The sequence below is a fragment of the Pseudonaja textilis genome, chromosome 3 (assembly GCF_049901715.1).
Source record: "Pseudonaja textilis isolate UNSWEBS1 chromosome 3, rPseTex1.2, whole genome shotgun sequence".
Lineage (NCBI taxonomy): Eukaryota > Metazoa > Chordata > Lepidosauria > Squamata > Elapidae > Pseudonaja > Pseudonaja textilis.
In genome coordinates this window covers 153,769,277-153,794,604 of record NC_141992.1, presented here as the reverse complement: position 1 = coordinate 153,794,604, position 25,328 = coordinate 153,769,277, and the positions used below count along the sequence as shown (strand labels likewise).

Sequence of the window (25,328 nt, the reverse complement as noted above, 5' to 3'; positions counted from 1 at the left end):
AGTGATTGCTACAAGAAAAACTACTTTATACGTCAGAAATTGGAGACTTAATGATTGCAAAGTTTCGAAAGGGCACTTAGTGAGTGCAAGAAGGACCTTGTTAAGGTCCCAAGTGGGATAATGGTGAACCGTTGGTGGGCGTAGATTTGTGGCTCCTTGAAGGAAACACTGTATGCATGGATGATGGGAAAGAGATAGGAGACCTTCATAAGTGATGACTGACGCCAAGGCCGCCATTTGTCTTTTCAACGTATTAGGTGATAATCCCCTGTCAAACCCCTCTTGTAAGAACTCTAGGATTTCAGCCACAGATGGAGAAATGGGATCAATTTGAGACTTGGTACACCATTTGCAGAAACTGGACCACATGGCATTGTAGATGCGAGTTGTTGAGGGGCGTCTGGCAACTTGGATGGTGGCGATAACTCTGTTGGAAAACTTTTTGCTCTTCAGATGACTCTGCTCAACCTCCAGATGGTCAGGTACAACCATTGAGGGTCCAGATGTTGAAGGGGTCCTTGGGTTAACAAGACCCTGTCTGGCGGAATTCTCAATAGCAGTGATATGGATAGACTGTGGAGGTCTGCAAACTACGGCAGTCTGGGCCAGTAGGGAGCTTCCAGAAGCAGCTCCGTCCTCTCATCGAGCAGCTTCTGGATGACCTTGGGGATCAGTGGAAGTGGCGGGAATGCGTACAGAAGCCTCAGAGGCCAACAGTAATGGAGCGCATTGAGATTCTCTGCTCCTTGCAATGGGTATCTGGAAAGAAATCTTGGGAGCTGAGCGTTGAGGGGGGAAGTGAACAGGTCTACCACTGGCTGCCCAAATGTCCTGACCGCCTCTTGAAAGAGGGTCGGATGGAGGCGCCACTCCGATTGATCTATCGTGGCCCTGCTTAGCCAATCTGCCTGTGTATTTGACAGTCCTGAAATGTGTTCTGCTCTGATGGAAATCAGCTTGCTCTCTGTCTAACAACACAAACACTCCGCTTCTCGCATGAGGTGTTTCAACTGAGTTTCCCCTGTTTGTTTATGTGAGCTTTCGCAGTTACATTGTCAGTCAATATTAATATGTGTTGATTGCGTACCTGTGGAAGGAAGCTGCAGACAGCCAGGTGCACTGCTCGAAGCTCCAGCCAGTTTATGCTGCACGACTGTTCTATGGAAGACCAGCGGCCTTGGGCTGTGAGTGATTGAACATGCGCTTCCCATCCAAACAGGCTGGCATCAGTGGTGATGATAAGTCTGTGGGGCTCTTTGAATAGACAACCTTTGTTTATGGCTGGTCTGGTCCACCAGAGGAGAGATATGAGGACCTGTGATGGAACCTTGACCTTGCATTTGGAGTTGCTTCGGCCAGATCACTGGTATGGGAGCAGGAACCACTGAAGAGATCTAGTGTGGAGCCAGGCCCAAGGAATAATAGATATACATGAGATCATCTTGCCTAACAATTTTGATAAATCAGCTGGGGACACCCTCCTGCGAACCCTGACCTCCTTAACTAATTGATGAATGCTGTTTTGTCTATCTGGTGACAGGAAGACTTTGCCTACCACTGTATCTATGATTGCCCTCGGATGGATTAATTGAGTCAAAGGTGTTAAATGACTCTTTTCCCAATTGATTGAGAACCCATGTAGTTGTAGGGATTGTAATGTAGTCTGAGTATCTATGACTTCTTGATGAACAGAAGATGACAAAATTAAGATATCATTGAGGTAACACTGCAGTCATATGGGGACACCCCAGAGGTGAGCAGCAAGGGCTGCAAGAACTTTGCAGGTCCTGGGGGCAGATGCTAGTCCAAAAGGAAGAGCCACATATTCGAAATGTAGATTATTATAACAGAATCGTAAAAATGTATAGTGGGAAGGCTGAATGGGAATATGTAAGTACGCCTCCATCGGATCTATGGATGTAAGGATGTCACCTTTTCTGATACCAAGTAATACCAAGTAAGATAGATTGCAGGGTGTGCATTTTAAATTTGTGATATACTAAAAATTGATTAAGACCTTTCAAATCCAAGATTGCTCTCCACTCCCCTGAACTTTTGGGAACAACGAAAAGATGTGAACAGAAACCTCGCCCTCATTAGTCGGTAGCTACTGGTTGGATGGCTCGTATGTCCAGTAGATGCTGAATAGCTGTTTCCATAAGATTTTGTTTAACCGGATCTCTGGAAAGAGGGCGCGACATAAAGAAGTCTGGGGGAGCGGATTGAAACTCCAGCGCGAGGCCGAATCTGATTGTGTCTCTGACCCAGGAATCAGACATTGAGGAGTCCCATTGGTCTGTGAATAATTTAAGGTGGCTACCAATGGGAGCCGGGTCCATGGGGTTATCTTAGACGCTGGAAAGATGTATTTCCCACTTCTCAGAAGGATCTCTTGGATTGGCCACCCCTTCGGTTCCTATCCCCAAAGTCTGACCTCTCCGGCTGTTGCCCTGATCAGAAAGGTGGGGGTCTCTGGTATCTGGTTGAGAATGGACCCTGATAAAAGGGCCGAAAGGATCCCCTCCGAAAGGACTGAGGGTTTCTAGGGTCTGACTTCCGAAAAAGGGAAGGTAAAATTTTCTTTTTGTTTCAAGTCACGATAAGTAGCGGATCGAGGGAAGGACCAAACAGTCTGTCTCCCAAAAGAGGAGATGAAGCGAGCTTGCATTTATGCTTAATATCTGCTTGCCAATTCTTTAACCATAGCAAGCGTCGTGCTGTGACATGTGAAGTAATGGCTCTGGCTGAAAACTTAACTGCATGAAAGGTTGTGTCAGCTGAGAATTCAGCAGCTGCTATAAGCTTTGCAATGTCCTGGTGTGCTCTAATGTTAGAATTGGGGACATTCTCCTGTAATAGCTGGAGCCATCTAAGAGAAGAATGGATAAAGAAGGAAGCGGCTGTGGCCACTCTGATGGCCTAAGCTTCAGACTGATGGGCCCTGCATAGGGCTAGCTCGGCCCGTTTTTCTTCCAACTTTAATGCCTCCAGCACCTCACTGGGAATGGAGGATGAGGATGCTAATCCCACAATGGGTTTGTCTACCTCGGGAGTATTCAACAATTTTAAGAAATCTGGGGCCAAATTAAAGAATTTCCTGTCATAACCCATGGGGGGCCGGGTACACTGCTGCAGAAGCCCATTGTTTCTGTACCAGGTCTGCAAACATGTGAGGGACTGGAATCACGTCTGCCTTGACTACAGGTTGGCTGAAGATGAGATCCTCTGGTCTCTCGTCTGACAGAGTTGGAATGGTAGAAGGGGCCGGCTTGTCCAGGCGCGCAGTGTTTTTGGTCTTAAACAACAAAGATTTGAAAAGTTGTGCCTGGAATAAGCCTGTAAATACAGGTTGGTCGGGAAGAAGCCCCTCATCCTCAGACATCCCCCTTTCTAAGGGGTCCACTTCTGACATGGCCGGGTCAGTATCATGTATTGATTCTGATTCACTCTGTTCCATCTGCTCAGTGTGTTCCACCTCTTCCGCCTCCTCCTCCTGTTCCTCCTCCTGTGGCCCCTGGAGGAGCATACCCCCTTGAAACTGTACCTGGGTATAGTGTTGCTCCGACCTGGCCAATGATCAAACTGATTGCAAATTATACTCAGCGGGTGCAGGGTGATCCCTGGTCAGAACTGCATGTTGCAGGCCTGCTGCAATTCCCTGACAGATAGCCATTTCCATCCAGGTCTTCATTCGCTCTGGCACTTCGTCTGGAAGAGATTGTTCCTGTCGAAGACCGGCAGCCATTGGTGTGAATGTCACTTCGGGTGTCCTTCGCATGGTTGGTGATTGAGTTGACTGGGTTTGTTGACTCTGGAGAGCCATGCTGCACCTGGATGAGAGAGAGAGATCTAGGGGGGAAGGAGGGAGGGAAGAGGAGGTCGGCTCTGGACTGTGGGGTGAGAAAGCTTGAGAGGTCCTGTGTGCCTCCCGTGTGCACTTATCTATTTGTTTTTCCAGTGCCTTGTGGCACCTGTTGGCGTCTTTTTCTGATGCCTTAGAAGTCTCTTTTATTTTGCTTAGGATTGTGTTGAGATTTAGACTTGCCCCTTGAAGTTGAGCTGTGTGAACCACTACCCCCTGCCATTTTGATTATAGAATTAACAGTACGCTTGTTATTTAATGTTATATTATGTAGGCAGTTGGCGCATCCAGGGACCTGGCCAAGGATGGACAGGGTGCCCTGAAATCGAATCCCCCCCTTTTTATATATATATATATATAATGTGAATATCTGTTTCAAAATTGAGTCGTATCTCAACAATAATAATTTACTATTGTTATGATATTACTAGTATTATTATATGGGTATGATTATTATGATTATATTAGTATTATTATAGGTATTATTAATATTATCAGAGCGTATAGGTATGCAAATATATATCAAATTTGGATGTCCCGATCAGCCAAATTGAGAACGCCTAGCAGGCCAAATTATCACTCACAGACCTTCAACAGCTTCCCTGAACAGGCGGACACTGGCCTAGGTGCTCGCTGTTGTGCTGCTGGATAGGGAGAACTGTGAGGGTTAAGCCAACAACAAGAACTAACAATGGCCTCGAATAAGGTTAGAAACAAGGTTGTGATGATTCCTCGGGGTATTTTGTGTAAAACACCCCTTAATTTGGAATAAGGATTACCTCACACAGTCTACTGTACTTGCACTCAAGCACGGCCACACAGTCCCCTTACAGCAAAAATGGCAACCGGCTGTTCTTTGTGGCGCGCGGCCAGCAGCAATCTCCCACCGTGAAAAGGGATAAGCTCCAACAGCTTTCCCTTAGGGCTAAACTGGCTGGGAGGGGTGAAAATAACCAGCCGATTACACCTCCACCCCTAAACGGTGTTCTGGGGGAAAAAACTTCAACATGACTCGGGAGAGAGCAAGAGAGAAAAGCCATGCCATATGTTAAAATGTCATGGCTATTGCATGGCAAGGGTAGGGCTAGTGGTGGGGGGACGGAATGAAATCGAAGCCTCCCTGCACTTAAGAGCGCAAGAAGCGCTTCCTGATAATGCGATCCCCAACGGCCAGATGGCAAAGGCAGCATCGGTAGGTCGAAGAGCAATTGTTAGAAGAAGATGAAATTGACTGTCTCCAAACCTGAACCAGAATTCTCCTATTTCGGCCAAGGAGTAACGAAAAGCACTGCCTACTCTCACGAGGCTGAAGCAAAACTGGGGAATGCTGGGGAGGAGTCCCGTGGAGGAGGAGGAGCGTTCTGCAAATTAAGCGCAGCCTAGACAAGCAGAGACTGAAGCACCTCCCACTACTGGATGCTCTGAGCAGCTCATGGGAGAATTATCAGGTTTGTTTGGGTTTTCAGATCTGTTCAAAGCATGCTGCTGCCCGCCGCCCCCATCCACAATGGACTCAATGGGGCTTGGAGGCTTCCCTCTGGCTCTGAGGGGAACAGAAGGAGGGGAGGAGGTGTTCATAGGATACCTGGTTGCAATTGTTAGAAGTACTGAGTTTTACATTTGACTTAAGTCACAGGCAATTTTTAGAATCATGAAAGTACACAATATAAAGCTGAAGAAGTGATAGAAAAAGGCCAAAAAAAAAAAAGAAATCATAATGAGATGAGTGTAAAGCTATATGTTAAAACCTTAAAACCTCATAGAATATAGTGCTTTTTGTTTTTATTTAATAAGACAGAATTTTGCAATATTGTAGTTTTTGATTTATTACTGGTCATTTAGCGACTGTTCTAAGATACGTTGGACACTCCCTCCCCCAAATGTACTTATGACCTGGTTTTGAAATTCTGGTGGCTGCCACTGTCTCTCATAGTCTCACAACCATATTTTGGGTAACCAGCCTGCAATTATGATGTTTGCAGCATACAAATGTGACTGTAATGTGACTGCCATTAAATATGTTTTTGCTGGAAACCGGCATTTACCTCCAGTTTGTGACAAAAAACTCCCCATAGCAAACAAAATGTTTGCTTATCGATCATGGCATTCACTCTATGACCATCATGTTGGATTTATGACCGCCATGTTCATTTTGTGACTGCCATGTTTGTTTAATGACCTTTCAAAAAAGAAAAGTAACTTTGGGTCAGTCATGTGTTTTACGACCATCACAAATTATGACCATAATTGCAGAGCTCAGTTACGGTCATAAGTCAAGCATTACCCATATAAACAAAATAACAAATTTACAATCAAAAGTCAATCCAGGGTAGAAACCAAATATTAAAGAGAAAGTAACTACTGGGGAAAGCGGAATATTTATTTTACAAACTAGGCTAAGAAATTTCAGAGAGCACATAATATCATACTGAAATAGTGCTTTTGGAAGTTAAAATATCTTTTCACACTTTAGCAAATATTTTATGCCAGATTCTAATGGCATTTAAAATTAAATAAAGACCATTGGGCCACTAACTATAGCTCAGAAAGGTTTAACATGAATTACACGAATTAAAATAATTTTGCAAAAGTATAATTATTACTCTTAATTTTTGCACAAGAGTAATTATTTGGCTATAGTATGAATGTCTTATCCATTTTATGGATATTTTATGGATAAGACATTCAATTAAGAAGGATTAAGAAGAACTACTTCCAGGAAAAGCAACAATGACTGTGGAGCTGGTCAGGACATGGGTACAAAATAAGAAAATAAGAGAAAAAAGAATTGTTATTTTAAACATATATACATGGATATCTGTCATATTACTACATTTCAGTTAAATTATTGCCAAATGAAGAAAAGGGGTAAGGAATAATAAGCCAAAGAAAAGTGATGGCATAAAATAAAAAAAACAAAAGGAAACATTGGAAAACCTATCAACACCAAGACATTTTCTACACCTTTTGATATTTTCTATAAGCTGCTTCCTACACTGCCTTTTGTTCTTTAAACTTCTCACCTCTCACTTTTTTGCAAGACTTCATTAACTGCACCCAACCATACAGTGGAACCTCTGGTCACAACCATAATTTGTTCCATAACTTTGGCAATTTCTTCATCTTCTAATGTTTCATCTTCAGGAATTTCTGGGTCAGGGGTTGTGTTTGACCACCACCCCAGTATGTGTTTGTGACCAGATTCAAAAATTTTGTGAATTTTTTTGTTTGGAACCTGATTTGATAGTGGTCAAAAGTGTTTGTGACCAGAAGTTCTACTGTACTTCTTTGGTCTTTCCTTTTCCCTTGATCCATTCATTCTTTCTACATATATTAACTCTGCAACTCATTCATTGTGTTACTCAACAACCTTCGGTCATACCCTTTTCTTTCAAATTCAGTCCATCTGTATCTAGCTCACTTATCTTGTCCCAATTCATTTTTCCTGAATCATATTCATTCATAACATTATGCACTTCTTTCAGAAGTAATCTTTTTTTAAAAAATCATTATTTATTATCAGTTACTGGAGCATTAACATGTAACTATGATCAATATATGATTCTTACTTTCCCAGAACCATTTTGGTAGTGCCATTGCATGCTTTCTGACATTTATTTTAGTTCCATGTATTTATAATGAGCTTTCATAAGTTCAAATCTCCTTCAGTCAGATCCACTGCATCCCTTCCCTTTTTCTTAGACTCACAAAGTGGCACATGATCTCATCGCGCACACACACACACACGACTCTGCAACCATTGCAAATACATGCCAGTTTCAAGCACCCAAATTTTGATCACGTGACTGTGGATATGCTGCAACAATCATAAATATCAGGACCTGTCATAAATAACTTTTTTTCAGTGTCATTTCAAGCAATTTATAAACAAATTATTGTTAAATTGAGGACTATCTAACCTTGCTTTTCCATATTTTTTCAAACTAGGATCTATAATAAAGAAAGGAAACATGCTGTTTACCTGCATTTCAACAGGTAGATAATATATCCAGAGTACTGACACATTCAGATTTCCCCTTACTATTGATGTTTAAATATTATCCATGGTGTGTGTGTGTCCTTCCAGTCCTTAAACTGAAGTCAATGAATAAGCCATGTTTGAAGAGCAGTTAGTGAAATTTAACTGAATTACTGAGCTTCTGTATTATACTTATTTCCTAAGTACAATAACATTTATTATTTCCTAAATACAATAACATTATGAAAGACTGATGTATACTTATTTCCTAAATACAATAACATTTGGAAAGTCTGATATATGAAATAGATTGATGGCAAAGAGTCTTTGTTTCTCCTAAACTTAAAGTGTTGCTTACGTTTTTATAATTTAATCATCACAGACTGGTAATCTTACCCTATTTAAGTAATTATTTATTTGAGGAATGAGGATGAGGAATTAACTGATAGGCTAGCATAGAAAATAATGATGATTACAATTTGCTTTTGTCTGTGATATATTCTGAAATCACATTGATTTAATTAATCAATTATTTTTTTGTGGTCAGTTTTTCTTGGACTCAGTACACAGCTGCTGTTATAGACATGGAACTTACCTTTGTATCCCAAGACGGCTACTGTTATTGCTAGCAAGGCACATAATATATACAAAAGTATGATTGAAAATTTCAGTGCCCAGTTACTTTTACACTTGGTGCATTGTGTTCCTTCTTGAATACCTATAAAATAAAATTAAGAATTTAGATTTCTCTTTATATTATATTATTATTTTGTAATTAGTTAATATAAAGATTTTTTTTGCAAGTCTGCATAAGGCTAAAACTAAATGTGGTTACCAATAACCCATAATCAGTTAATTTATTGGTTTGATAGAGACAGTCATGCATATATTCAATACAAGCTCAGCCAGTTGATCAATCACTCTGTCTATCTATTAATAGACAGAGATACTTGTTCATACATAATGTTCAATGTATATGCTGCATACACATAATTTTGTCTATTTATATTTTATGTTTCTAGACTGCCCATCTTGTTCAAATATGGACCATGAGTGAGTTGATACCAGGATTCCAAAATGATAGATAGTCACATATTTTTTTGCATACCAGAAGTTATTCCTTCACCTAAATAGATATGGTAAATTACTATCCTTTACACTGTTTTTAAAATATTCAGATTCCCAAATGAATAAATACCACACACACAGTTTTTAATCTTATGAATATGAGTTTTGATTCAGGCAACAAGAAATAAGAAACATGCATTCTATGGGTTTTACCTAGAATTGTGCTTTTCAGAAAAATTTCTGTTCTACTTAAAACATTCAAACTATAAATTAACTACTTATAGTTAAAAAAATACATAATTGACCTACCAAAACCATTAGCATTAGGCTCTAGAAATTTAATATATGCTAATTTGGCCATATTAGGAGCAAACAGAAGTAACAACAACAAATATGAGACAATTGTAAGAAGGACCCTTGTAACTGTAAGGACACTTTGTGCCCTGTTGCAATTCTTATGGTCACATATTGTCTCATTTTTGTTGTTACTTTTGTTTGCTCCTCTTAAAATGAAATATCTCAGTCCTGAATTGTCTCTGCAAATGTAAGTAAAATGAATGGTATGTAAGTGAAACTGGGGAGGGCTTTACTCCCTGACTGCTTTTATTAGAAGGGGAAAGCTGTACAGTGAATTTCCTAGTATTCATTAGTAGATTAAAAGTTCATAAGACTATTCTATACTCTTGAAGTGATCATATTCTAAATTATGCAAAACCAAGTTTAATGTTAATTGGACTTTTTCTGTTCACATTAGTTTGATTTGGGTCCTTCTTTATGTAATCTGAGCACCCAGCTTTAAAGATGGGCTGCTTCCAATCCTTTGTCACCAGTTGAACATACCAGAGTGTCCGGGTCATTTCCGGATGCTGCACATTTCTCCCTGCTGACTTAAACAACCCTTAATAAATATCAGATGGGATACAATGAGCCTTCTTTCACTAGACACACTTTTCAGTTTCCTGTCTTATTATAATGCAAGATCTGTTTTTTTTTTCCTTTGTCCCTGTTGGGAAGACATCTGGCTAAACAGACAGAAACTTAGTACAAAGAGTGTATCCAGCTGATACACATGTTTTGGGGGAACCCCCTTTCTCCAGGAGCCGAGATGGTCACAAAAAACAAGCTCGAAAGACATCCTCCTGTTACTAGCCTTTGTAGTATTTATTTTTCTTGGATTATATTCCAGTGACTGGGAACTTTGTTCTCAAATGGGGGCCTCCATCTCCATTTTGCGGGGAAGGAGACTGCAGATAAACAATTTTACTACTGAGGAATGAAAAACTTTCTTTCTTTCTTTCTTTCTTTCTTTCTTTCTTTCTTTCTTTCTTTCTTCTTCTTTCTTCCTTCCTTCCTTCCTTCCTTCCTTCCTTCCTTTCTTTTTCTTTCTTTCTTTCTTTCTTTCTTTCTTTCTTTCTTCCTTCCTTTCTTTCTTTCTTTCTTTCTTTCTTTCTTTCTTTCTTTCTTTTAGTAAGACATCAATAATTCCAACAGCCTTTATTTGCATCTTTGAATGTAATCCTATGACTTTTTTTTTCCTTACTGAATAATTGCAAAGTTTTCCACCAAGCTATTTCTTTATTATCTTGGGTGAAAAATCTGTTTCTGTTTTCCATAAAAGAAAAATTGAACTAAAATTATCTAAAATACTTTTGAAATGGGACATATAGTCACCTATCTTATCTCACTAAAAGTTACTTGAGGCAGTATACAACAATTAAATAAAACAGTATAAAAACAATAAAAATGTGAATTATAAAAATGGGCAACTATTATTAAAAATTAAAATATAATTAAAAATTTAAAGTATACAGATGGGGAGATATATCACAACCTTCTGTTACTCATATTAGGGGAGCCACCATAAAATGTCACCATTGCAGTCCTGCAGCTCCCAAATTTGGGGATATAACCAGGTTTTGAGGGCTTCCCAACCATTAACAGGAATGGAATTAATCTGATATCTTGGGGGGGAGGTAGAATATTTCTCAAGACGATGCCATGACAGAGGAAGCCCACTTCCTGGGACCCATCAAATGTAAATTCCTCAAAAGATGATACCCAGAACCTGTTCTTCTGACAGATCTAATAGGATGGGCTAATGTAATTGGGGAGAGACAATCCCTCAAATCCTGGCCCCATGCCATAAAGGGCTTTAAAGGTAAAAATCAGGTCTTTTAATTGGACCAGAAGGAAACTGGTAGCCAATGAAGCTTTTGTAGGAGAGGTATGACATGTGCTGTTCTTGGGGCCCACATAAACTGCCTGTGCCACTGCATTCTGCATCAGTTGAAGCTTCCAGATACTATGCAAGAGCACACTATAACAGTCCAATCTCTTTTTCCAGGAGAGACCCAAGAAGCAGTCAATCTGGGTTTTCCTTTATCAAGGTTGGAAAAGGTAATGACAAGCAAAACACTCTCATAGATTTAAAAATTAACTTCAAGATTTTTTAACTAGAAAACTGAAATAAATAAAATTCTCTTTAGCAGGCAGTGATGCATGCAGCATCAGTTAAATCCAAGGATGTTAGAATCTGTAGTTAATAAAACTGCTCCATTATCTCTTATCTATTATTTCTTCCCCAAAGTAAAATCTTTTTTTGTCCTTTATTAGAAAGCTGTAGGTGTGCAGTACAGAGCTGCTAATCACAATTCAACTATATCAAACTGTTTAAATTATGCTTAAATTTCCTATAAAATCCAATAATAAACAGCAACAAATCATTGTAGCTAAAGATTTTTTCCTATGATTACATCTTTATAACTGCTCTATCAACATTTTATTTTTTCCAGAGAAAGATTTCAAAAGCTTAATTGTTTTAATTGGTTAGCCAGAAGTGGTTCAGAGACCTTTTGTTTCCATAAACAGTCTCCTACCTTCTGCCAATATCTATAAGAACACTTTAGAGTTATTAGATACTAAACGCATTAGGATATTTTCTTAATTTTGGACACGCAAAAAACAGGGCTTTAAGCACAGATGACACCACTAGGTGGCAGCCATGAACACTAAAATAAAATGGCTGAAAATGTCAGAAAGTAGCCAACAATTACAAGACTCTTGTGTTGCATGAGATCCTGAGAGATTACAATGGTTTATTTTTTTTTACTTTTTAGTTAGCATCCATTACATGAAAATCAAACTTTTATTATGATCAAAGGCCAGCACAAACCTACATCAGACAAAATAATGCACTGCTGTCCATTACCTTAAAAGTTTGATAACTTCTGCTAAGGATTAAATTTTAAGCTGCAATCAGTTCAAATATTTATCTTTGAAACCACTTTGGAATATTACTACTGGACATCTAAGATATTTTTAAACACATTATTTTCAAAAACTCTTAAACACCTTAAAACATTGCAGTCTTAAGTTTTAAACTAATCCACTCCTTCCTGCACCTATTGTAATTTTCCAAATTAAATGAGGCTCTATTCAAAGATAGAAAAGATAGAAGATTTCATTTAAAAGCATTCACAATAGTACTGAACCTTGATGTGGTAGAAAAACTTTCAAATGAGATCGTCATTATAATGAAATATAAAGTTATATGTTATCTGAAAAAGAGAGAGAGAGAGAAAGACAGAAAGAAACATTTTATGGAATGACTAAGGTTTAGAGCATGAAGAATAGACTTTTTATTTTGTAGATATTCTGCTAAAACCAGAGGGAAAAACCACATGCTACCAAGAGCTCCTTAGCAAAAGTTAACTACTAAAGAGCCTTCCTGGAGTTGAGCAGTTAATAACTATGAATAATGAACGAATGAATGTCCTGCACAGCAAAACCATCTTAGTCTCTGAATTTCTATAAGTTATGTGAAAGTATTACTTCAATTTTTCCCTTCAAAGAAAAGAGAAATATCTCTCACGGAATTGTGAAATCATCAGTTACGTGTCTTTATTAATCCCTTCTCTAGCATCAGACATAATAAAGAATCCACAAAGGCCCCCATTATTCTCAACAAAGGGTTTCAACAAAGGAAATATTTTTGATTGCATGCAATGTATACAAAACAAGCAAAGATTGTTTTTAACAGAGTGCAGCTCCTGGTGACTATTAAGGAAACAGCCAAGCAGTTTTCTTGGCAACTGTGTGGAAGCTTGCTATTGCTTTCTTCTGGATATTTTTTTTCAACTCAAATCTACCCAATGAGCTTTTTCATAAAGAGGTAAAGAATCCTCATTATCCAGCTTGATCATAATTTTTATAACACAATCACTTGGTTTATGGTTTTGTTTTTGCTCACTGCAGGCTCGGGGATTCAGAAATGAATTGTTAAAAATCCTAATTACACAGTTCAACAGCCATGGGCATGTAATTAAATGGAACAATGTCATACTGTGATTAACAACAAAATACAATATTTTAACTGACAAGAAAAAGAATATAATTGAAAAAAAGGAAAATTAAATACACACATGCAAACTAACAAGAACTTTTCCACTGTATATTCTAAGTATTAGGGACCTGAAGAGTGCTCTTGGTTCATTTTCTGGTAAAAAAAAAATCAGCAATATATCTGGCCAAAAAAATGGACTAACACTCTTTAATTATTGGAGCTTATTTTCCTCCTTGTCTTCTACTTGCTGCCTTGTAAATGGTTAAAAACAAATAATTACAAGCAAAACCACAGTACAGAAACAGGGGGGAGGGAAGATAGACTCAAATACGCAACAATAGCAAATTCACACATCTTCCCAGTACATATAGAAAAAGGTAGGTATTTAAGAGAAAGAAAAAGTTTAAAAGGTAAGCTTTGGTATATCAGGATGTATCCTCTAAAGAGCACTAGAGATTTCTGAAAAACCAAACAAATACTTGTTCTAACTTTATAATCTTGCACTTAAAAGAGCTGCCTTCAAAGTATTTAAATATTTCATGATGAATAATACATTTTGACAGATTTGAATTATGTTTACTAGATTGATTGAATTAAGTTGTTGACTTTTTAAAATTAAAATCTTATTCACACCATAAGCATATGATCATGTTTTGCTTAGAAACAGAAATATAAACATATGTTACTATATGCCCAAAGTACTGTTGAGTATTAGATATGTTTAACTCATTTGATTCAAACAAATGGCTGCTGCACAACTGTCAGAAAGGGTACATCAGGGATGACCGCAAAATACAGTATATATTTTCTTCATCCACATTTCATGATGCTTACCCTGGCATTTTATGTTTTTCAGTTCTCTCAGAACTTTTCCAAATAACAGGTCAAACTATTATGACCCATAAAAAGTCAACCTTTGTGATTTTAACTTTACCTGTCATTAATTGACATTCTAAACCTAGAGGGAAACGTTTCCTAAATAGTCACCTAAAATTCTTTGTCATTTAATTTAATATTTCAGTTTTGATGTTGTTTGACTCCTTAACAGCTCTGGGTGGTTCACAATTAAGAGAATTAACAGAATCTATCAAAGAAAGAGAATATAAGAGAATTATCTGTATTTGTTCCCTCCACCCCTATAAATTTAGATACATCTTTTTGCCATTGTTTAAATGATAGATGTGCTGCCAAAACAAATATTGTCTGAAACAAAGTGCCATTTTTGAAAAAACATTCATTTTATCCCATAAAATCTCCCTGACAGTGACAATTTTAATTTCTGTATTTTTAAAATTTCACTCCATGTCAATGTAATTATTTTGAAATAATCTACAATTCATATTTAAATAAAAGAACTGAAAAACCTAAAATACCAGGGTAAGCATCATGATACCAACATATTTTATTTTTTCTCAATCTTAAAATTAGTTTTTTCTATCAGTTTTATTTTAACTTCTAGTTTTGTATTTTTAGTTAACAACTTTGTCCTCTTGATTATTAATCTTAAAACCTGCTAATATACCAAAGTCCTTTAATTTTCCATTAATGCTTCAACTCCCTCTAGTGGATCTTCTAAAATCAACACCAAATCTTCCACAAATGTTGATAAGATTATCAACGCAGTTTGTTTTTCATTATGTTCTAAATATTCTGGAATATTCAAATATTTCTAATATTATCTTACTGTTGTAGTTTAGGCAAAAATCCACATTGATCTTCATGAGTAAATCCTGTAAAATTATTTTAAACCTTTCAGCCAAAATCATGGTAAACTTTGTAATCATTATTCAATAATGATATGGATTGCTGGTTTCTTGTTAAAATAAAATCTTATTCCTCTTTCGCATTAATGTTATATTATCAGGAATCTCTCCATTCTGCAAAACAATATTCATCATTTGTTGTGAAGGTTTTTAAAACTCCTCTTCAAAACATTTTTAATAAGATCCCGCAATCCATCTAGGCTAGGCACCTTTACAATTTCAGCCTTTTGGATAGCTGTGCATAGCTCCTTATTATTATAATTCCATTTAAAATTTGTCTCTGGTTGTCTGTAGTCTTTAGTAAATTCTATTAGTGCATTTTTCATCCACTTTTTTCTGAAGAAGGTTCCTTATAATTTGTATAAAATAGCGTAATACTGATAAAATGTTTTTCACATGTTTACATTATCTACTATTACGGTGTTCCCTTCTTGTAACTTTAATATCTTTTCTTTTTCTTTAATTTCTTTTCTTTTCTTTTTTTTTGTATGACAATCATCTCCTTGATTTACTTCTAAATTCAAAATTAGTTTGCTTTGTATAGTTTATAGTCATCTGTCTCACTGTAAATATACATAATTGTCATCCCTGGAGTTGAATTTTTCTTCCCCTTTTTTGTCTCATCCAAAACCATTTGTATTTCCACTTGCCTTTTCTTTTTAAATCCACTATAGCATTGTATAAAGTATTATCTAACAAAACTTTTACTTGCACCCCAAACCATCCTTGCTTCTATGTCTTTAGTAAGATCATTCTTTTTTTAAAAAAATACCCTTAATTTCTTTTTACACCATCATTTCTCTCATCCAAATTTTCCAAATCCTCCTGTGTTTCCCTGTTTCCAACTTCTGTCTTACTTTCCAAAACTTCTACTTTGTCAGTAATTTGTTTTTAACGGTTGCCCTATGGATTCTTCAGTTTTCTTAAGTTTTTGTTTCAGATCTTTTTTCATCCTTGCAAATTTCCTTTTTAACTGCAATTGTTTTTTTTTTTTACTAAATTGTGAGGTGATTGGTGGTCTCCAGGCTTGATGATTTTCTTGCAGATTACCAAACTAGGTAACTTCATTAGTGCTACCAAATTGCTTTTGGTAATGCTTTCACCAAATTCTTCAAAACTCCCCCCCACCCCCCAGGTGGTATTCAAATGGTTTCGACCCGTTCTGGCATACCAGTAGTGGAAATTTGGACTAGTTCGGTCTTTGAGCCCTCTGCAGGTGCACAGAACCAGTAGGAAACAATTTGGAAACCGACCACTGCCCCCCATATCCATTTCAAAAAGTCACTCACCAGGAGCTTTTAATTTTCACTGCAATTAGGAATATCTCTTTTTGACTGTAAATCAATTAAATTATAAAGTGATTAAGAAGGCAAGGCTTTTGCTAATTCAATTTCCATGAAGGCCGCACAGCAGTTTAGGGTACATTGTAAATCCCCTTCAGCTCTCAAGCTGCTTGAACCACAATCATCCACAGTCCAGTCACAAGAAACTAAATTCCTGCAGTTTTCTTGCAAGGAACCGGGAGCACAAGTAGGTCATTTTCCAATTCCTCTTTCCCTCCAGAGAAATTCTATCTGCCAGAACCGTGGGCTGGCTGGCAGTTCCACTGCTGTGCAGTGGAACCATTCGCAGACATCTAACTGGCCATAACACTTCACTCGGATGCCTACTGGGTGTATTTTTAAAAAATAAATCAATATTTTATTTAAGAACTTTATATTCCACTTTTTCCACTAACAAAGTATATTTTTGTGTTCATTCCCACTGAGCTAAGTGTTTAATGAGACATACATAATATAAACATAAGAAAACTTACTATGGAAACAGAACATTTATGTATGCCTGATTTATCTCCTGTTTTACTTACAACGTTCTCTCCTATTTTAAAGAAACAGCCATCTGTGAAAATGCTGTGAGGTTCCATCTGAAGAGCTTTTCAATTTAATTTCATTTTAAATCTATTACAAAAAAATAGTTCTCAAATTTTATTTATCTATTTAAGAGATTTGAATCTTAAACATAACTGTGGGAAGTTCACATATTGCCCCTCAAGAGTTAATATCTGAAAATCTAGAAAATGGTCATGTGATCAGAGTCCTCCTCACATTATGTGTATTGCAATACCACTTGAACTATAACGATTATTTTAAAAGTGAATATATAAATAAAAATAGGTGCATATTGGAGCAATTATAAAAATAATATTCCCTCCAAATTCCAACTATTGGCTGTTATAGTGACAGAGTTAAAGACTCCAATTAATCTTTGCCAATAAAGCCACTTAATAATTTCAATGACCATGACTTGGAGAACACATATCTTCCCAGTGCTGTGTGTATTTAGCTGGATGTCTCAAATTAAATATGGGGGGAAAGATGACTGGCCATGGATTGCTTAACAGGCACTTTTGCCATGTACAAAAGGCTATGGCAGAAGGAACTCTGCTTTTGGATGCCTGGCACCAGATGCTTGTGAATTAAACTCCTCACTTACTGAATGGCAGTAGAAGATCTGGAATCACTACTCCACCCTCTCTTTCTCTCACAAATGTTATTTAAAGGCATAAGAATTCATAAGCTGCAGCTCATTTCATCAGATGTATAGAGTGGCTTGAGCAATGTAAAATATATTAATTGTGAATTAAACATTAGATAGATAGATAGATAGATAGATAGATAGATAGATAGATAGATAGATAGATAGATAGATAGACAGACAGACAGACAGATAGATGAAATATAGACAGAGAATGTATGAAACTTTTTGTTTTGTTCCTTTTGTTTTTTATTATTGTAAACCCAATAACAATTTTAAAAATAAATAAATAAAATGTATTACTTGGAAAAGGTGCCATGAAACTCCTGTTTTGGGAAGGAAGGGCTACCATAAGGTATCATATCTCTTCTACAACATCAGCTTTTCAAAAAATTATCTTCTCACTGGGAGAAGACAGGTTAAGAAGCAATCTCAGGAGGAGGAAGAAACAAAAATCAAAACTGATTTTACTTCTGGATGTTATTGGTTCTATTGACTAATATTTATTATATTGTTGAATATTATGTTTCATGTACTTCAGATGCAACTGGGGGTTTTAATTTCACACTAGGAATTATTGGGTGAACTTTCTGACCAAGTTTATTTTTCATGGTGTTTTTTGCCTAACCATACCGAACTTTTGGGTTATAGAACAATGCAAACAGGCTGTAAACCAGCGTTTTCCTTATTAGTAGCCAATGAGTACTGATTTCATACTTGCTTAGTTAAATACACTTTCTAGTAAATCATCTCTAGCACTGCAGAAGTACACACAATTTCTTTTCTATTTCATAGAGTACAAACACACTGTTGTCTGCTGGTTGAAAAGAGATGCTACTTTGCATCTAGGATTGATTTTTCAGCATCAACTTAAAGCCATAAAGAAGTCTTTTGGAATTGATTTCCTAATGTGATTTACTTGGTAGGACTGACAAGAAGCTGCTAAAGAATTACTGTTAGATAGGTGCAAGTGAAGAGGTGGACCTGAGCGACAGGTAACTTCTTTATTGAGAATAAAATACAAGCCGCGAACTCACGGCAGGCGCTGGCTTATGTAGTCGGCGCTGTCCAATGCTTCAGCCAATGACGGGACTTTATTTCTCCCGCCAGTGGCAGGGCCAATCAGACTGACATCAGACTCCACTCGGCTGGCCATATAAGGTAATACTTAACAATTACAGCATTAACTTTTATATCAATGACTCTTAGAATATGATTGTCAAGTTGATAGACTTTTAGATAACTAGTAGAAATACTCTAGTAGACTTCGGTTTCTAAGAGTCTACTATGGAGTCCACTAACGTATCCCACAGGTATGGGCTAGACTCCACTTATTACCTCTGTGGTTGGCAAGAATGAAAAGGTGGCTAGGTGTAAAGCTGTTACCAATCACAAATGGTAATAAAAGTAGCAACATAAATATTACCATTAAGTATAGAGATAGATGAACAGGTTTCAAATGGAGATATTGACTGAGTTTGCATGTATTGTGCAACATGGATCATATTTTTACACAAACTCATAAAAAAGGAAATGTGATGATTATGCAAAAATAGAATTTATCAAGTTGGAGGTCTCCATTTGTCTCTAACCCCTATTCTTTAAGACATTCTTGACCAACAAATTTATGCTAAGTGTTTTTATTATATGCCATGATACATAAAATAATTGATGCAGTCCAAAAATAATTATAATAATTTAGGGATGTTTAATAGGACAGTCCCTGAATTTTCTGAATATTTATTTAGTGGTTCCCATGTCAGAAAATGTGAGAAACACAGAGGGTGTGGAGGTTCCACTTTATAGGATGTTAGTCAACAGTATTTTGTGAGACAACGTGGCACAAATGCTGTAAAAAGTCTTTGGTTTGCATAACTTAGGAGGTTCATTTTAAGTGAAATTATAAACAACTGTTAAAAAGTCTGATGAGAATGGAAAGGAATTTCTGCCTTTTAAAATATACTGTATTATGGAATTTAATTCCTCTTGATAGTTTACATATAAAGTTAAAATGCTTCAATAAATAGTGAAGAACCAACTTTTTATATGAAATAAAATGCCCTTTCAAAACTTTATGAGATTGGATAAAAAAGAACTCATATTTATCAGTTTTTTGAACCTGTACATTTTTCTTGAATATTATCCCTTTATCATAATGCTTATCCAAGTGCCAAAAACAGTTGTAACTGGAATTATACCATGCCTACTCAAATCAGACCCAACTATGCAGTTTCCTACCTTTTTTTAAAAAAAGCACACTTCACATCTGCTTGTTATCAGTAGCTATCTCACAGCATGCTTCTGAATCATTTTGCAAATTCAAACCATATGCTAAGCCTGCTGAGGAATTAGCCATGACTGGGCTATTTACAGGACCTCTATGACCTGAAACACCACCAGATGAAGGAGAAAAAATGACCAGAATTTTCTTTCAAGGGTTTCCCCCACACTGTCACATTTAATTACTTCTCAACTTTTTAACTTTCTCTCTTATGGGCGCTGTGTGTGTATATGTTGAGTATCAAGGTGTGTGAAATTATGCCATAAACTGCAAAGTTTCTCTGCCATGCAGTCATTAAATAAAGTTTAGGGAGCTTGTCAATCACTCCTACTGCCTTCTGTGCAGATGGCTAAGCTCTTAAAAGCCATGAATTAATTTTACTTTACATTTCTGTTGGTCTGGAGTGGCAGGTGGGGCCCTAAATATGTGTTTTCACATACCTATCAATTTCACCAATAATTCCATTAAAATAGTCATTCTCCCAACAGACAAGATTGCCATGTTACTTTAGTATATACCCTATATATTTAAAAAGTCAGATCTGTATTATATTGGAAAATTTACACTGTCACTGCATCTTCATCAAGTACAAACTCTGTATGGAGATACATGAATGAGAAAATCCACTCTCAGAAATAGACATCTCCTCTTTGTGTGAATTTACTCCATCTAAAAATAGAGCACCAGACAGTCTTGTCAATTTCCATATGATAAGTTAGGCCAGGGGTGTCATACTCAAGGTCTGGGGGCTGGATCTGGCCTGTGGGGTGCTTAGATCTGGCCCGTGGGACCACCTCTGGAAACAACAAAGGACCAGCCCATGGTGCCTCTGACAGCGAAAACTGAGTTCGGGTGAGCCACTGGCAGAGGGTTGCAGGAGGAAATGGAGTTCAGGAGTCCGTTTTCACTGGCAGAGCTCTTGGGCCACCATATGTGCCCCCCAAACATGAGTGATGTTGAGCTGGCCACACCCACCTTGGCTCCCCGAAGTCAAACACAACCCTGATGCGGCCCTCAATGAAATCGAGTTTGACAGCCCTGACTTAAACATTATCAAATAAGGCAAATATACATGTCCCAGGATAATATCAGCGACCCAGATTGGATCCTGTATTATCAATTACATTATTTTGCTTACTGCAGTATACAAATTCATTCTCAATCTCTAGTACTGAACAAGCAGGGAAGGAAACAATTGTAAAAATAAATATAAAAAAATATTATTTTAGCCTTGAAGTAAATGTTTTTCATCAACACAAAATGCTGGTTTCATAACAAAATAAACTTGTTTTATTCTAATTTTTATATTGTTGGTTTCCCCCCTCCTCAATCTACACAGGTAGAATATGGCCTCTGGCTTCTTAACCAGTATAGCAAGAACTGGTAACCCATTATCATGGTTGCTGGACTATAACTCCCATCAGTCTCAAAAAATACAACCTATAGTGAGTGATGCTGGTAGTTGCACTCAGTAACATCTGGATGGTCAAAGGTCTTCCTTCCATAGCCTATAACTAATGAATTATGAACCATTATAATTTAGAAACAAGCTCTAGATGGGGATGATGCAACTTTCAGGTGCTGCCGATATATTACTCCAACATCTTTAACTCCATCAGCATCTTATGTATGACTTTCAGTGGTTTTAACCCTTGTTTCCCACTGTGGACCTAATCTTGATCCAGCTCCACTGTGCTTTTTATTTCCATCAGGAGAAAAAATATATAATGATTTCTTTTCCTCTAGTGCAAAAATCAGGTATAAGATCTCAGTCTAAATCAAGACCATTGCAGGAATTTGGAGGAAAGGATTATTGTGTTCGATTTTTATGCTTGTTCCTTTGTTTTTAAAAGCCATTCATATAATTGCTAATTGTGGGTGGTGCTTCATTAATCTGAATGTGATAGAGCAGACTGAATCCTGTGGGTGCCTCATGTGTCTTTGAAAACTTTTTTAAAAATTTACTTTTGGACACGTTAAAGAATTAATACAGAAGAAAGACCTTCCCCCTGCCAGATTATTTTAAATGATTTTATAGTTCATTCCAGAATGCTTTGCCATAGGCTGTGGAATTTCAGCAAGGAGAACAAAGAACTAGCCAGCCACCGGTCCTTTACCTAAGGGTCTCTAACCAACAGATTGTAACTGCAAAGACATCTAAATATCCTTGCCAGTCTCCAATCTTGAGGCTTTCTTTGCTTTCAATGATCCTAATGAAGGCAGGGAAAGATTACCGATGCAAAGAATAAAAAATAAAAAAAGGAGAGACCAATTTGCTACTTTGCATGCTACAGAATATTTAAGGCAAAAACAAACATTAATGAACAACTCCATAATGGCATTTGTCTGAAATGCCATGGCATAGTGTAAGGCCATCAATCATCTGGTAGCAATTAATGAATTGCAAATGCATGAATGTCTGTGTGAGATTAATCAATATAAGAGCTATAGCTATTTGTTTTGAGTCTTATTGGCAGCAATACCACTGATTCAGCTGAGAACTCAAAACTTCTACCAGAAAACAAACGAACAACTTGAACTCAATTCTTGTGCAACTTGATTCTGACTTATCCAAAGCAAACAGGGCTTAAAACTCCGGAACTCCAGACAGAAATGTTTCCACACATCTCTCTCTGCAAACAATATTTTGGATCATTGTGTCAAATTCTATTCAGAACTTGCACTTCATTTAATTTATTAATTTATTTATGTGTTGGAATTTGTCAAACAAAAATGAGAAGAATTAGAGAACAAAAATATAATAACAGGGACGATAGGCACGTTAGTGCACTTGTGCATGCCCCCTCTACTGACCACTTAAGCATAAAGGAAGTCATGGAAGTCAGTTTGTGACTGAAGCTGTGAAAATTTGTAGCTGAGACAACTGAATCAGGTAGGGCATTCCAGACTTCGACAACTCTATTACAGAAATCATAATTTTTACAGTCAAGTTTAGAACTACCCTGTTTCTCCAACAATATGGCCTCCCCTAATAGGAAGCATGTTTTATAGGCATGAAATGAAATTAAGCCCCTCCCCACAAATTAAGGCCTATATTAAAACATGCGAAATGGGGGGGAATGGTGGGGGGGGCTTGCCGTTAGGAAGTACTCTAGTTGCACACCCGGATATGGTGCTGCCTGCATTGACCCCGATACAAAGTGCCCCACCAACAGCGAGGTAAACATCCAAGCCGTCGCTGCCCACCCGTCCGAAGATGCAAGGGGGGAAATTAAGTTACCCCCGAAAAGACAACCTAGCCATTTTTTCGGGGCTCAAAAAAACAAAAGACCCGGCCTTATTATATGAGAAACACGGTATTTACATTGAGTTTAAAGCGGTTTTTCCATCATGTATTATTGCGATTAAAACAGAAAAAGTTATTTACAGGTAAAACATTAATGCGTATAATTTTGTATGCAATGCCTAGGTCTGACCGTAAGCAATGAACTTCTAAGTTATCCAAACTGTGAATTTCGAGCTTGGTAGCATAAGGAATTCTATTGTGTACAGAATTTCTGACCCTGAACTTGCAGGTGCTCATCTACTTATCATAACCATTCTGGAAGCAGAGAAAATGGCTTCTCAGGAACTTGAAGAATTTGCAGACCAGTCTTTTTGTGAGAAGCAACTGTTCAGTTTTAATAAGCTGAGAATTAGAAAGGGTCCAGAATCTAAGTTTATTAAGATAGGCAATCTACACATAACAAAATCAAACAAGAAGCTCAGCAAAACACAGGAGGAGCTCAGCAAAACAAAGTTAAGAAGGAAGGCCAATTCAATTACAAAGATGCTGAGGATGCTACAGAATCAGGAAACTGTGTGTTATAGTCTCTATATATCAGGTGATAATAGGAAGTAAAGGAAAAAGCAGGTAACAAGAATCTAGAACCTACAGAAATTTTGTTCATCTGCAGTTTCAAACTGTCTCTACCATAGTTTGGGACTCAGCAAAAAAGTGAGCGACGTGAAGGAGATTTAAAACAAATAAATGAATGGACTGTTTCACATAATACATCATTCATTATCATAAAACTGAGGTCTCCAAACTTGGCAACTTTAAGACTTGTGGACTTCAACTCCCAGAATGCGTAGCTGGCTGGAGAATTCTGTGAGTTGAAGTCCACAAGTCTTAAAGTTGCGAAGTTTGGGGACCCCGGTCATAAAACAATAGAGATAGCAGTGAACAAGGAAGCTTTAAAGGGGCCAGGCTTAATTCATGGGAGGCAAGCCTACCAAGGACTATTACTTTTAAGGCTTAGTATCACCCCTGGGTGAGGGCAGCAGCAGGGGTGGAATTCTACCTGGTTGGACCGGTTCTATAGAACCTGTTGTTACGATCCTGCACAGTTTAGAGAACCGGCAAATCACACCACTGGCTGGCTCTGCCTTACCCTTCCCCACCCACTCACTCCTTACCTGACATGCATGCCATCCTACTTGCCTGCATTGTGCCTTCACCTAATTTTTGGTAAATTGCTATTTTTCCTTTCCCCCCGCCCCTGACCATCAGCTGTTCCGACTATCAGCTGTGCCAGGAGAAATCGTTGGATTTCTTGCTTTCTAGCTAATGTAAAAGCAGAGCTGAACCTTCCTTAGGACTAAAGCTTCAATTTTTCAGTGCAGACTCAGGTAGCAGATTGCAGAAAGTTAGATCTCTGAGTGAATCTGTGATTCTGTAAGCAACTCAATCTGCCTGCCTGCTTTGCCTGATTTTAGGTAAAAGTTGCTCTTTTTTTATAAAAACAAATCAATATTTACATACATGGTGTGTTGAGTTAATTTTGTGTGTTTGCTTGCTAGCAAATTTTATGTGACAGACTCAGGCACCATTGCAGAAAGATAGATCTCTGAGTTAATCTGCCTGCCTGCTTTGCCTGATTTTGGGTAAAAGTTGCTCTTTTTTAATAAAAAAAATTCAATATTTACATAAATATTTACAATATTTACATACAAGCCATGCCCACCCAGTCAAATGCCCACCAAGCAGCACCCACAAATTAGGCCACGCCCACAGAACCAGTTGTTAAAGATTTTGAATCCCACCCTTGGGAATCAGCTGTTCCAAAGAGAAGATGATCAGGAGAAGACAATGTTTTAATCTCCTGCTGTGAGCTTCCAGAATCATCTGGTATGAGAAATAAAATGCTGGATTAGTATGGGCTTTGCCCTGATCGCATAGGGCCATCCTTATTCCTTATGTTTAGTGGTGTTGAGATTGGTAACTTTAAAAAAAGTAAGTCAAAGAAGAAAGCCACAGAGAGAGCTATATTTTCATGTGCTATCTTGAAGTAAATAAGTAAAGCTATGTACAATAAGTAAAACTTCAGTGCCATAAAATATTTTGAAAATTTTTGAAAAAATGGAGGTAAGATAGCAACTTTCCTTCATAACAACATGGAATGATATAATGTAATTTATGTTTCAGACATCTGCTTCTCTCTCTTGTCATTCCAGGACCCCTACCATTCTGTTCTGCTGCTTTGAAGAAAGGTTAA

At 37.4% G+C, this 25,328-nt stretch overlaps 1 protein-coding gene across 1 annotated transcript in view; it reads right to left on the bottom strand.

The window, feature by feature from the left end:
- COLEC12 (collectin subfamily member 12) overlaps positions 1–25,328 on the bottom strand; it is a 92,461-nt gene that overhangs the window by 17,991 nt on the left and 49,142 nt on the right. Inside the window, exon 3 of the mRNA XM_026699337.2 lies at positions 8,437–8,559. Coding sequence (XP_026555122.1) covers positions 8,437–8,559 — 123 coding nt within the window. The remainder of the gene's footprint in view (positions 1–8,436; positions 8,560–25,328) is intronic.